Source organism: Muscardinus avellanarius (genome assembly GCF_963383645.1).
Source record: "Muscardinus avellanarius genome assembly, chromosome: X".
Lineage (NCBI taxonomy): Eukaryota > Metazoa > Chordata > Mammalia > Rodentia > Gliridae > Muscardinus > Muscardinus avellanarius.
Window position 1 is genome coordinate 94,299,430 of NC_137792.1, and position 15,797 is coordinate 94,315,226.

The following is a 15,797-nucleotide window of genomic DNA, read 5'->3' on the forward strand; positions in this document are numbered from 1 at the left end:
GTCTCTCCAGCCTTTCTGTCTTCTCCTTAGTCAACATCTTGCTGTTTGCCAGCTAAGTGAGAGCATCTCAGCCCTGCAGGCCCTGGCACATCACATCACATGCCAGCTGGAAGATGGTGACCTTACCTTCCAGTTTCTGCCAGTGCTACCTGATGGAAACCCTTTTCTTACTCTTGGCTGTAGGCTTCCCATGTTTTCCATAACATTCTAAGCACTATCCATTAAATACATAATCTGTTACATTTTAGTCATTTGTATCTCTCTCCCACCATTCTTCCATCTGAGTCACCATAAAGGGGCCTAAGATATAAAGGTGTTCAAAAGCCTACTGAATGGTTAAGTGAACAGATGAGTCTGATAGCAATCTTTTTTTTTTTCTGTGTGTGGTGGTGCTGGGGTTTTAACTCAGGGGCTTTCAACCTCCAAGCTACACCCTAAGCCCATTTTTTATTTGGAAACAGGGTAAGGTCTCACTAAATTGTTGATAACTTCACTAATAGCTGAGGCTGGCTTCAACCTGTGATTCTCCTCTCCTATCTCAGCCTCCCAAGTACTGGGAATATAAATGCGTGCCACCACACGTGGCACAGCCCTATCTTTTCTTACTTTTAATTTGAAGATCATTTTAGATTTACACACACTTATAAGAAATTATACAAGCTGGGTGTGGTGGCGCACACTTGTAATCCCAGCTTTCGGGAGGCTGAGACCAGAGGATCGCGGTTCACGAACAGCCTCAGCTACTTAGTGAGGCCCTCTGCAACTCAGTGAGACCCTGTTTCAAAATAAAGAAAAGACATAGGGCTGGGAGTGTAGCTCAGAGGTAGAATATCCCTGGGTTCCCTTCCCAGACCCACAAAAAAGAAGAAATTATACAGATAGAAACCTATAAACTCTTTACCTGATGTTCCCCGGTGGTAGCATTCAGCATAAGTGTAGTACAGTATTGTAGCCAGCAAATAAACATCCATAAATCCAGTGACCTCATTCATATTCTGCCAGTTTTACATGGAAGATATTTGTAATTACATTGATGGGCCTGGATCAATTTTATCTTTAATTGTAGATTATCTACTTTCGCTTCTGCCTCCTTAGGATGACTGAAGTGATGTGCCCATTTATGTCACTCTCCTAATCTACTTTGAGCTTGTGTTCAGGAAAAAAAAAACAGCCTTTCTCCTCCCTCTCTTTTCCTGTATTTGGGAACTTGACCCAAGAGCAAAAGTCTACATTGATCCCTATATTGTACTTCATCATGTTAGTTCCAGCCCATTGCTCTAAGCTGTTGAAATCTTTCTGAGTCTTGACTCTGTCGTCCAATTTATTAGCTCTCTCTCCCAATCATTTCATCTGGAAATCTAAGTGTGCCATCCGTTCTCAAAGTATTAAGAAAACTCAGACAGGCTTGGTAATTTCCGGATGGGATATTGAACATCTATTAATATGATACATATGAAGACTGGGCATATATACAAAAATGTCTATATCAAAAATGTGTAATTTTTCTCTTTTGGTACTGGGAGTTGAACTCAGGGACATTCCTCCCCAGAACTACACTCCCAGTCCTTTTTACTGTTTTATTCTGATACAGAATCTTGCTAAGTTATCACATGCTGCCCTCAAACTTGCAATCCTCCTGTCATAGCCCCCCAGATACTGGAAGAAAATGCCCAAAATGTATAATTTTTTAAAACCCAAAGTTGTATATACTATTATTGCAACTATGTACAGCTAGATATGTGCATGAGCAAATATCTAAGAAGATAAAGAAACATAAAACATCAACATGAGCTGGTTGTGGTGGCGCACGCTTGCAATCCCCGTGCTTGGGAGGCAGAGACACGAGGATCATGCAGGTTTGAAGCCAGCCTCGCTGGCTTAAGAGACCCTGTCTCCAAATTTTAAAAAAGTATAAAATAGGTCTGGGAGTATAGCCCGGAGGTAGAAAAGTTTCCAGGAACCCCAGTAGCACCAAAAATATCAACATGAAAATTTTAAGAATAATAATAACAAATGACTATGATTTTCCTGAATTCTCTGGCCAGACACTATTACAAATCATGTTCACATGAATTAACACATTTAATCCACATTCCATTAAGTAAATATAATTATTTTACCCATTTCACAGATGAGGAAACCAGAGTCCATAGCAGTTAGGCAGGCTGCCCTCAGATGCATAGATAAGCAGCAGAATCAGAATGTCAATCCAGACATACAAGATCCATCCTTCACTTTTATTGAGGGACATAGGTATAAAACCATTTTATTAATGCTATGGAAGATTTACTGCATAAAGTTGTAATAGTCCTGAACTCATATAAAATCAAAGAAGACAGTCGTGAATTAGCAGGCTACTGCTAACTCTTTACAAACTTACCATTTGTTTACAGCCATTCCTATTTAATCAGTGATTTCTCCATTCATCATTCAGCTCATATCTTTCCAACTTATGCACATGGATACAAACTTACTCTCCATCAAAGACTTCCCCCCTTTTTTTGATACTGGGGATTGAATTCAGCAGCATTCTACCTCTGAGATACACCCTCCTGCCCCAGCCACCCTTTTGATTTTTTATTTCAAAGCAGTATCTCACTAAGTTGCTCAGGTTATACTTAAACCTGAAATCCTCCTGTCTCAGCCTCCATATACAGTGGAGTGACAGGAATGCACTGCCATATCTGTCTTTTCCTCTCTGTTTTGACCAGACATTTTGTTTACTTATTGTTGTGGTACTGGGGATTGAACCCAGGGGCATTCTGCCTCTAAGCTACATTCCCAGATTTATTTTATTTATTTATTTATTTATTTATTTATTTATTTATTTATTTATACTGGGGATTGAACCCAATGGTATTCTACCTCTGAGCTACACTCCTAGTTCTATTTTTCATATTTTATTTTGAAACAGGATCTCATTAAGTTGCAGAGGGCCTTACTAAGTTTCTGAGGCTGATCTCAAACCTCTAATTTTCCTGTCTCAGCCTCTCAAGTACTGGGATTACAGGCATGCACCACCATGCCTGGCTTTGTTGTTTTTTGTTTGTTTGTTTGTTTGTTTGTTTGTTTGTTTTAAACATGGCTGGCTTTGAATCTGCAGTCCTCCTGTCTTGGTCTCCCACATACTGGGATTACAGGTCTGTGCCACCATATCCAGCTTCTAATCAAATTTTAAAGGTTCTTTTTCACTGACTCTCACTACCCCACTAATTTCAGTTCATATCCTTCCACTAGTTTGTATTTTCCTTGGTCAGATTCATTTTGTCATAATCTTTTAGAGGTTTATTCAACAAACATTTATTCAGCAAATCCTGTGTACCAGGCAGGGAGAATAGAGAATTAAGATGACATCCAAACCGGGCAAGGTGGTGCATGCTTGTAATCCCAGTATTTGGGAGGCTGAGACAGGAGGATCACAGGTTCACAGCCAGCCTCAGCTAATTAGTGAGGCCCTCCACAATTTGGTGAGACCCTGGTTCAAAAATAAAGAATAAAATACATAGGGCTGGGAGTGTAGCTCAGAGGTAGAATGCCCCTGGGTTCAACTCCCAGTGCCATGAAAAAATTAAATGACATCCATATCCTGTGGAAGTTCATAATCTAATGGAGGACACACATAAATAGAATAGCACCAGCAGAGCATGGTGGCGCACACTTGTAATCCCAGGGTTTGGGAGGCTGAGACAGGAGGTTCATGGCCAGACTTAGCTACTTATTGAGGCCCTTTGCAACTCAGTGATACTCTGTTTCAAAATAAAGAATAAAAAATAGGACTGGGGGTGTAGCTTGAAAGTAGAATTTCCCTGGGTTTTATCTCCAGTACTGCAAAAAAAAAATCAAATTGCACCAATGTGTGTGTGTGTGTGTGTGTGTGTGTGTGTGTGTGTGTGTGTGTGTTGCTAGAGATGGAACCCAGGACTTCACACGTACTAAGCAAGCACCTTACCACCGAGCTACATCCTAGCTGCCATCTTTCCCATTTGCCATAAGTGGAGCCCTGTGCTGAGTGCTTTACATGCAATATCTTATAGGGCAGAATAAAATGATTAAGTGTGTGGGCTCTAGAATTTAAAAAAAAGTTCCTACAAATCTTACCTCTTCTACATCCTGCTTGTATTACTACTCTGTTCTTCAGTTTCCTATCTGATAAACAGAAAATCAATAATATCCATTTCACAGGGTTCTCATCAAATATTATATGTAAAGCATTTAGTATGATGCTTGGCTTATAGTAAGGCTGTAATGAATGTTAGCAATTAGCATTTTTTCCTACTAGTTATAATTTTGGGAATAAGGACACTTAAAAAGTGTAAAGGCGTTTTGTAACTTTCCCAAAATCACACAGTTAATAGGTGAAGTTCACTTTTAGCAACTCTGTTCTACTGCCTTTACTGTGATATATACATTTATGGAATGAGGCTAGGACACTGGCAGTACAGAAGAGGATTCTAACCCAACTGTGTAGGAAAGGAGTTAAGGCAGCCTTGTAGAGGAGGAGAAGCTAAGTCTGGAAAGTCAAGCATAAGTTGGGCTGAACAGAGGACAAGATGGAAGTAGAGACTAGACATGGATATAGGGAGGGGCCATTCCATCCAAAGTTAAAGCTTTTCAGTGGCATCGTGATGAATACCTGTAATCGCATTTACTCAGGAGGCTGAGGAAGGAGGATTACAGGTTTGAGGCAAGCCTGTAAAGGTTTAAGACAAGCAAAACCTTGTCTCAAAAACAAAAAGGGCTCGCAATGTAGCTCAGTAGCAGAGCATCTCTGGGTTCAGTGCTCAGTCATTAAAAAAGAAACATGGTGAAATAAAAAAAACCAGCAGGACCAGGAAAACTGCAAAACTGATAAGAATGAAAATAGCTGGGCATGGTGGCGCATGCTTGGAATCCCAGCATTTGGGAGGCTGAGACCAGAGGATTGTGGTTCAAGGACAGCCTCAGCTACTACTTAGTGAGGCCCTTTGCAACTCAGTGAGACCTTGTTTCAAAATAAAGAATAAAAAATAGGGCTGGGGGTGTAGCTCAGAGGTCAAATGCCTCTGGGTTCCATCCCCAGACCCCCCCAAAAAAAAAGAAAGAAAAAAAAGAATATAAGCCTTTGTTTCATCTAGGTCATCAAATTTTAACATAAGATAGGATAAGGTCAAAATGTTCATCATCATTAGTAATCAGAGAAATAGAAATTAAAACTAAACTGATATTCCCTAGCCCTATTATAATGACAATCATTGAGAATATAAACTATAGCAAATGCTGGCAAGGATTTTGGGGAAAAGGAATGATTACATACAGCTGATGAGATTATAAATTAGTACAAACACTATGAAAATCAGCATATGGGCTCCTCAAAAGTCTGGGAATGGAAGCACCATGTCACCTAGCTATACCACTCCTTGAAATCTTTACTAAAGAATTAGTCACAATACTAGAGTAACACATGCATACCCATGTTTATAAAAGCACGATTTGCAATAGCCAAATTATAGAACCAACCTAAGAGGTGAATAAATAAAGAAAATGTGGTGCATACACACATTGGAGTTTTATTCAACCATAAAGAAGAACAAAATTATGTCATTTTCAGGAATATGGGTGGAAGTAGAGAATACTATGCTAAATGATCCATCACTCATATGTGGGAGCCAGAGGGGAAAAAAGGAAACAAAAGGGACTTCAAAAAAAGAGAAGAGAGAGCAGTAAAAATAGTGAAAGGATATTGGAGGAGCCAGATAGAGGAGATAAATGAGGATTGAGGAAGGAATTAGACCAAATACTATTATGTTTATTTGTGAAGGTATCACTAACAACGTCACTAGTATAGAGTGAAGAGGGGTTAGTGGGATGAGGTTACGAGGGAACCACGCCAAGAGATGCTATTTGCATATATGAATGACTCACCAACAAGTCTTTCCACCCCTGTGATAATTTTATTATGACACAGATACAAAATAATGCTGTTCCTATCCAAGCGGTGGCCCTTTGCTGGTGAATTTGACTGAGTCTAGAAGCCACAGTGCTTCCTATAATCATCTCCCCAGAATATTCCTATCCATTTCATGGACTAATCTCTTACTTTACTTGAATATGCCTTCCAGCAAGCCATCAGCTTCTCCTGGCTACCAGATCACTTTATGATATGTGTATGTGTTCACACACATGCATACATGTTACTGAGGATTGAATCCAGGAGCATTCTACCTCTGAGCTACACCCCCAGCCCTACTTTAGTTTGAATTTGAAAACAGGGTCTCACTAAGTTGATGTGTGAACCTTGCTGAATTGCTGAGGCTGGACTTGAAACTGAGATCTTCCTGTCTCAGCCTCCCAAATGTTTGGATTACAGGCTTGTGCCACCATGCCCGGCAGTACTGTGGCCATTTTGTGCGCTATGTTAAGTGCATTCTCTCTACCAACCACCAAAATGGTGAAATGGTGGTTCTTGTCCCCCTCTTGTACAAATACATGGATGGGATCTCCCTAACTAGAACATCACCACAGTTGAGAGCAGATTTTACATGCCTAGACTTTCATTTTAAGAAATTTTTGTATGAGTCAATGGAATAAATAGCAGTAAAATCTGCACTCAAGCTTTAACCTTTGCAGTTTTGTTTCAGACACACTGGTTTTGGGAATGGTAATGAAGGAATGTAGCATTATACATTCAGGAGAAGCAACCAACTCAGATATACCCTACAAACATGACAATTACAACTTGGACATGCCTGTAATCCCAGTACTTGGAAGGCTGAGACAAGAAAATCGCAGGTTCAAGGCCATCCTCAATAAATTAGCAAGACCCTGTTTCAGTCCTTTTCTGTTTTTTTATTTTTTTAATTAATTAATTAATTTGGTGGTACTGGGGTTCCTGGAAACACTTCCATCTCCGGGCTACACTCCCAGACCTATTTTATATTTTTATTTGGAAACAGGGTCTCTTAAGCCAGTAAGGGTGGCTTCGAACTTGCGCCATCCTCCTGTCTCCGCCTCCCAAGCTCAGGGATTACAAGCATGCGCCACCACGCCCACCTGGTGCTCTACTTTTTGTTTTGAAACAGAGTCTCACTAGGGCTGGGAGTGTACCTCAGAGGGAGGAAATTTCCACACAAAAAATACTCATATTTGCCCTATTTGTGATCTTGCTATCTGTCTTGCAATCAATGAACATTTATCAAATGTTTCCTGTATTTGAATACATTCAACTTCTGGAAATTTGGTACTTCATAATGTCACTTTTATTTGCTGCAGCTACTTGCTTTCTTTTTGAACCACAATTGCCCCAGCTTCTGTCATCAGCTGTTATATTAGTTGATTTGACATTGCCTTCTTCCTGTCCTGACTTCTAATAACTAATGGACACTACTAAATCCTGACTATGCCCTCCTGACAGGTTCAGATTTCCAAACCCCCTATTGCTTACATTTTTCCACTGTCTTCCAGGATCTGTGATATTCTGCATTGCCTGGACCAGATTGGTAAAGACTCCGGGAAATTCAGATCCTGTGATAGGTGTGGCTTGCCATATTTTCTGGTTCTTTTGCTGTGGCCTCTGAAAGGAAGATTTATCTTACTGTTGGTTCTCACATGCTTCATCAATTTGCACTAACTTGAATCAACCAAAAAGTACATTTCTAGAAGCAAAAAGTAGAACAGTGGTTACTGGAGGCTGGAGAAAGTAAGGACTTTCATTTTAAGAAATCTTTGTATCAGGGAAGCGGGAGACGTTGTTGGGCACAATGTTTCAATTAGACAGGAACAAGAAATTCTGGAATCCTTTGCCTAGTAGGGTGACCATGATAACAATAAGGCCCTTTATATTACAAACTAACTAGAAGAAGGCACATTGAATGTTTCACCACAAAAAAAAAAGATAAATGAGATAGCGAAGATGCTAATTGCCCTGATTTTTTTAGGAGGGAAACTGGGATTTTAACCTAGGGGTATTCTACCTCTGAGCTATACCCCAGTCCTTTTTATTTTGAAACAAAATCTTTCTATGTTTCTGAGAATCTTACTAAATTTCTGAGGCTGGCCTCAAACCTATAACCCTTTTGTCTCAACTTCCCAAATACTGTGATTATAGGGATGCCCCATCATGTCCAGCTACCCTGAGTTGATCATTATTTTATAAATATGTATAAATATTTCCCATGGCAGCCTCTATATTTGTACAATTATTATATCTAAATTAAAAATAAAAAGCCAGGCATGGAGGAGCAGACCTGTAATCCTAGTACTGGGAGACTGAGACAGGAAGATTGCAAGTTGGTGGCCGGCCTCAGCAATTTAGCAAGGACTTTCACAGCTTAGTGGGATCCTCTTTCAATATAAAAATAAAATAAAAACGGGGCATGGTGACACACGCTTGCCATCCCAATATTTGGATGCCAAGATAGGAGGATTGCAGGTTCACTGCCAGTCTCAGCTACTTAATGAGCTGCTCCTCAACTTAGTGAGTCTCTGTTTCAAAATAAAAAAATAAAAAAAATAGGGCTGGGGTTTAGCTTAGAGGTAGAATGACCCCAAAACTCAATCCCAAATACCAAAAATAAAATAAAATAAAATAGGCATGGGGGTGTAACTCAGGCACAGAATGCCTCTGAATTAAGTCACACACACACACACACACACACACACACACACTTTTTCTTTTTGTGTGTGTATGTGGTTCTGGGAATTAAACCCAGGGGTATCCTACAGCTGAGCTACACATTCAACCCTTTTCTATTTTTTGTTTTGAAACAGAGTCTCACTAGGTTGCTGAAAGTATTGCTAAGTTGCTGAGTTTGATAACAAACCAGAAATCCTCATGTTTCAGTCTCTCAAGTACTGGAAATACAAGTCTGTGCCACCACACTCAGCTAATTTTGTGTATGTGTGTGGTACTGGGGAATGAAACCAGAGGCATCCTGTGGACACTGTGAGGACTGTGAAGTTTGGCCATGGGGTCATACTGGACGAGGACCTAGAACAAAGGAACACAGAAACAATGCCCCATGACAATTTTTTGCCTCAAGATGACCTGGCCACTAGCACACCAACCAGAAGCTTACATGGCTACTCCTGTATCCCCCTGCCTTGCCCCGTAAAATGTCCCTAGCCTATAAGGAGGTGAGCCTCTGAGTTTTGCGGGCTCTACCCCCCATTCAGTTGCCTCCTTCCAGGTTTTATTCCTGAATAAAGACTGTTTCTTGCTGTTGGGCCTGTTTTCTTTGACCTCATATACCCCAATGTATTCTATCTCCGAGCTATATCCCATCGCTATTTTATTTAATTATTTTATTTTATTTTTGCAGTACTGGAGATGGAACCCAAGGGCATTCTATCTCTGAGTTACACCACCCAATGCTGTTTTTTAGTCTTTATATCTTTTTGAAAAAGATCTCCCTGAGTTGCAAATGGCCTCACTAAGTAGCTGAGGCTGTCGGAGAACCACGATCCTCTGGTCTCTGCCTCCAGAATACTGGAATTACAAATGTGCACCACCATGCCCGGTCCTATTTTACTTTTCAATTTTAAATGAGGTCTTGCTAGGTTGCCGAGAGTCTTACTCAATTGCTGAGGCTGGCCTCAAACTTGTGATCTTCCTGTCTCAGCCTCCCAAGTACTGAGATTACAAGCATGTGCTGCCATGCCCAGCTGAATTTTTCTATTTCAAAAAGGTAAATTTTTTCGGTTGAGGATGAATCTCATTGGTGGGGTACATGCTTATCTCATTGATAGGGTACATGCTTAGCATTCACAATGCTCTGAGTTCAGTTCCCAGCAACACACACACACACACACACACACACACACATACACACACACACACACACACACACACACACACACACACACCTTCCTTCTAGGGTAGTTCACAAGTAGTGATGCTGAAAGGATCATGGGAGTTATCTATGATAATCAGAGAAGAGTCATTTAATAGGTTGAAAAGGGCTGTGTGCATGTTGCTCAGGCAATCCTGAAGGAGGCTCCCTGAGGTCAGGCCAGTGCAGAGCATAGCCTTCATCCAGTGAACACACAGCCTCCTGGCTTTGCGCTTGTCCATGGGCTTAGCATTTACCTACTTAACAATAATAGTAATAGTAACAATAAAAACATATTCATTCAGCTGTTCAATAACTATCTCTGAGTGTCTATTATGTGGCAAGTACATAGAAGCTGGATGCCTCTGCCCTCATAGAGCTCACATTCTAGTGGAGAGGGATAGAAAAAAATGTAAACATCAATAACAAAGCAAAAACCACAAAATAATTGGAGGGAGTTTATAGTGCTACAAAGAAAATTAAACAAAGCCATAGGCTAGAGAATAACTGATGGAACCACTTTAAGAAGAACAACAAGCCCCACAGGAATGGTAGCACATGGCTATAATTTTAGTACTTGGGAGGCTGAGACAGGAGGATTTCCAGTTTGAGGCCAGTCTCAGGAATTTAGTGAGGCCTTCAGCCCATTTAGTGAGACCTGTTTCCAAATGATAAATAAAGTAGGGTTTGGGCCGGGCGTGGTGGCACACGCTTGTAATCCCCCTGCTTGGGAGGCTGAGACAAGAGGATCGCACAGGTTCAAAGCCAGCCTCAGCTGGTTTGAGACCCTGTTTCCAAATAAAATATAAAATAGGTCTGGGAGTGTAGCCCAGAGGTAGAAGGCCCCTGGGTTCCATCCCCAGTACCATCAAAAATAAAAAATAAAAATAAAAATAAATAAATAAATAAAAATAAAGTAGGGTTTCGGGTGTAGCTTGGAGGTAGAATCCCCTTGGATTCAACCCCCATCACACAGGGGAGAGGGCAGAACAACAAGATCTAGGGAAAGATCTCTCCCAGAGAGAGGGACTTTTTTGGGGGTACTGGGTTTGGACCCTGGGGCATTTGACTCCAAGCTGCACCCCCAGTCCTATTTTTATTCTTTATTTTGAAGCAGAGTCTCACTAAGTTGTGGAGGGTTTCACTAAGTAATGATGAGACTGTCCGCAAAATGCAATCCTCTGGATTTTTAATAATACTTTCTGTTCACCTCCAAGAACAAATTGCTAAGCCTCTCAAAATACACTGGGTGCAGTAAGAGCAGCCTAGTTGAAACCGAAATCTGTATTCAGACTTAAAGCAGAATTTCTTATGTTCTGTACTTCTATTTGTGCTTGGAAAATGGCTGATCCAGCACCACCCAGGAGCTGGCTGCATACCATTGCTGTAGGTAGACTTTTGAATGCAAGGCAAAAGAAACCTTAAATATCAAAAGCAAAGCATTGAAAAGTTACAATTTTGGGTGTGGAGACTAAGATGGAAAACAATGATTTCTGAAGGCATCTAATATAGACGAATGCAATGATTTCAGGATGTCAGACAGAACTGGATTTGTTTTTTTTTCTGATAAAATACACATTTATTAGAAATTTTTTTCAGCAGCATCATTTTCCAGTTGCTTTTCTAATCAAAGTACATTTCAAAGTAATTACAATCAGCACTCAAAATACGAGCAACAAATACTTTGAGAACTCAAGAATAAAATAATCAGTAGTACATTTCATTCATTCATCCACCCACCCATTCATTCATTGTTTAACAAATGTGCAATATCAGCACAGAGAACCAGGAATGCTACTTGCTACGGAGATCGTATGTTCCCGCCATGGTTCCTGTGGTGGAGACGATGCCAACTACTCAGGAGAAGAGCTGGGCTGCCCCATACATTCCAATACAAATGGACGGGTTAGAGAGAACTGGATTTGAATTGTGACTCAGCACTTACTAGGTGGCTTTCCTTGTAGAAACAATTAATGTCTAAACTTCTGTTTCCTCAATAGAAACAGTACAATTTATAAGGATCACAATGCAAATATACAGAAAAGTGTCTGATATACTTAGGTATAGTAAGTTCTCAATAATAGTTCATTAACAATAATCTCTATAAAGTGTTAGGTAGAAAATATTCAAGTTCCTCCTGTGAGCTTAGCAGCCTATGAGCCCTGTCAAAGCCACAAAAGATGTATCGGAAATGGTAACTTGTAAGTGGGATGTGTAGCTCAGTGGTAGAGCATGTGTTTAGCATGTGTGAGTTCTTGTATCCAATCTCTAGCACTTAACAGAGAAAAGAAAAGATGACCTGCTATATATGCACTCAGCTAACTAGTTTCAAGGCTGAGATTTTAACCCGGTGCAATCTAACTCAAACACTATGTTCCTAACCACTGTGCTTAACTGCCTATGAAGATGAAAGAGAGAGTTTGGTGGAAGAAGTAGTCTTCAAATACAACTTGAAAATATTTAGAGTGTGTATGGGCTGAGCGAAGGGAGACAGTATTCCAGGTATAAGAACAAAAATAAGACAGAAATAAGAACAAATGAACACACTGACCTAGATATTAGTTGTGTGGGGAAGAGACCAAAATACGTGAGCTCATGCGTTTACCTGTTGCAAGTCCGAGTCCACTCATAGATCACTTCATAGTTGCTCTCTTTTCTTCCTCTTCTTAGAGAATTAACGTACCTGCTCTTTGATCTCTTTTAGGCTCTTTGAAACTCTTCAGTCACTCTTCTGGTCTGTATTTGGCCTCTTAAATCTCTATGTCACCAATGTGAAAGCCAGACACGAGTTCACCGAGTTCGTAGGAGCTACGATGTTTGGGACCTACAATGTCATCTCTCTGGTAGTGCTACTGAACATGCTGATCGCCATGATGAACAACTCTTACCAGCTAATTGCCGTGAGTAGCTTTGCTTTGCAAGGGTGTTTGCTTTAGTTTCAGGAGGGTCACGTTGGTATGTTGTCCATAGCAAGTTCAGTGAAACAATCTGGCCAGGTATGATGGTGCACATATGTAATCCCAGAAACTTGGCGGACTAAAACAGGAGGATGAAGGTTAGAGGCCAGCCTTGCCAATTTATTTACACTCTATCTCAAAATGAAAATAAAAAGGGCTGTGGATACAGCAATACCACTTCTGGGTATCTACCTAAAAGAATGGAAACCAAAGTACCAAACAAATCCATATGTGTCTATGTTCGTAGCCGCACAATTTACAATTGCCAAAGTATGGAACCAGCCAAGATGTTCATCAATAGATTAAGGGATTACTAAACTATGGGATATGTAACACCAGGTTTGTAATCCCTGCGCTTGGAAGGCGGAGACAAGAGGATCGTGCTGGTTCGAAGCCAGCCTTGCTGGCTTCAGAGACCCTGTTTCCAACTAAAATAAAATAGGTCTGGGAGTGTAGCCCAGAGGTAGAAGGGTTTCCAGGAACCCCAGTGCCACCAAAAAGAAAAAAAACACACCCACAAAAAAACTATGTGTTATGTACACAATGGAATTTTACTCAGCCATAAAAAAGAACAAAATTATGCCATTTACAGGGAAGTGGGTATAAAAAAGTAAAAAATTTAATGTTCTCCCTAATAAGCAGAAGCTAGGGAGAAAATGGGTCATAGGAGAAACTCTAGACTAAAAAGGATAAACCATAGCTGGGTCTGGTGGCGCACTCTTGTAATCCCAGCATTTGGGAGGCTGAGACAAGAGGCTCCAGGTTTGCAGACAGCCTCAGCTACTTAGTGATCCTCTTTGCAAGTCAGTGAGACCCTTTTTCAAAATATAAAGAATAAAAAATTGGAATGGGGATATAGCTCTGAGGTTGAATGCCCCTGGGTTCCACCCCAGTACTTCAAGAAAGAAAGAAAGGAAGGAAGGAAGGAAGGAAGGAAGGAAGGAAGGAAGGAAGGAAGGAAGAAGAAAGAAAGAAAGAAAGAAAGAAAGAAAGAAAGAAAGAAAGAAAGAAAGAAAGAAAGAAAAGGAGAAACCATAGATGAGCAACTAAGGCAACCTAATAGGAAGATCGGAAGGGGGTAAGGGGGTAAGAGGGAATTTCTCTAATGTACATTCACAAACATATCAAAGTCAATCACTAAGCCAAAAATGAGAAGGAGGGAGAGGGAGGAAATGGGGTAGGAATTGGGGAAGGGCTAAATGAGAGATGTGTGCATGTATGCTTCTAATATCTTGTACTCCATTAAAAAAAAAAGGCTATGGATGTACCTCGGAGGTAGAGCACTTGCTTGGCACATGCAAGCCCTGGGTTCGATATCTAATAAAAAAAGAGTCAGCCTCAATTAATAACTTACATTATCTTTTCCCATTCGTAGATTCACTTCTTTCCAAAGCAATTGTGTCTCAACTCAGTCTCTTGAATCTCAGCAATCTACATTAGGTTGTTCTCGTTAATAAGACTTTCTTGCCATCTGTTGAAAATATTTTTAAATCTTTGAATCTATATTCTTGCCTCACTAAGGAACTCAGGGAACATGAGCACAATTGACTAGCCCTTTTGGTGTTTCACTAATCTCCAGGGTGAATTTAGCTGATCTGGGTTTCTAGGTAGGAGAGCCCTATCTCCCTTTTCACTCCAAATATCTTCCTTCCCAAACTGGAAATTCCAGTGACAAGAGTCTCAGCAAGAAAGGGGCTTTCATGGGTATGGGTAACTGTGTACCACTGTGAGATGCTCTTAGGTAGAGTTCATCGCTAATTTAGTTTAACCATCAGGTTACCATTTCAATCAGCAGTATTTTTTTACCCATAGATTAGAAATAGTGAAGATAGAAGATATATGACCAGTTTGGATCCAACCTTAGTTTTTTATGGCAAAGTAAATATCTACTCTCAATTTATTTTTCTTATAATCTGACTATCTACTGTGTGGGGGGGTACTAGGGATTGAAATCAGGGTCATTCTACAAAAGTGTGTGTATGTGTGTGTGTGTGTGTGTGTGTGTGTTTTACTGGGGATTTAAGCTAGGTGCATTCTACCACTGAGCTACACTACAGCTTCTTTGATTTATTTTTTATCGCCTGTAATCACCCTCCTGCATTATCCTTCCAAGTACCTCCACTAAGATTTTTTTTTTTTGCAGTACTGGGGATGAAATTCAGAGGTAGTCTACCTCTGAGCTACATCCCCAACCCTATTTTTTATTTTTTATTTTGAAACAAGGTCTCACTGATTTGCAAAGGGCCTAAGTAGCTGAGGCTGGCTGTGAACCGTGACCCTCCTGCTTCAGCCTCCCAAATGCTGAGATTACAAGCATGCACCACCACGCCTGGCTCCACTAAGATTTTTAACCCTCTAATTAGGACTGATAACTAACTGTTATGCACTTACATAATTACTACATTGTTGAAAATATTAGAAATACTTCAATTCTGATTTGTAAATACTCACCACTAAGGCTATTTCCCATGGCACACTTCTAGACCTTTCCACAATCCAGAAAGCAAAGGGAAACATCTGGAATAGCAGATAATATCCAGGAGCCTGCACCAGCAATACAGCTGGCATACATTCTGATGCATTGGTGTATTAGTCTAAATATCACTATGGAAGGCAGACCCCTAAAATATTCTCCTTCCCACTAGATAAAATGAGATATCACACTTGTGATTATGTTACATGGCATGGCCAGAGGGAGTTTGCAGATGCATTAAGGTTACTACTAGTCAGAAAGATTATCCAGGTAGAGCTATTGAATCACTTGAGTTATTTTTTTATTATTATTATTATTATTATTATTATTATTATTATTATTGTACTGGGGATGGAATCCAGGAGCATTCTGATTCTGAGATACATGCCCAGCCCAATTTTTTGTTGTTGTTGTTTTGAAACAATGTTTCACGAAGTTACTGAGGGCCTTGCTAAGTTACTGAGGCTGGCCTTGAACCTGCAATTCTTCTGCCTCAGACTCCCAAGTATCTCTACATCCAGCATCTGAGTCATTTTAAAGCAGCTTTCTAGCCAGGCACTG

General features: G+C 40.3%; 1 protein-coding gene across 1 annotated transcript in view; it reads left to right on the forward strand.

The window, feature by feature from the left end:
- The window catches only part of TRPC5 (transient receptor potential cation channel subfamily C member 5), a gene marked incomplete at both ends in the record, with an annotated part of 154,452 nt that overhangs the window by 100,026 nt on the left and 38,629 nt on the right, over positions 1–15,797 (forward strand). The window contains one exon of the mRNA XM_080718693.1: positions 12,511–12,706. Coding sequence (XP_080574819.1) covers positions 12,511–12,706 — 196 coding nt within the window. The remainder of the gene's footprint in view (positions 1–12,510; positions 12,707–15,797) is intronic.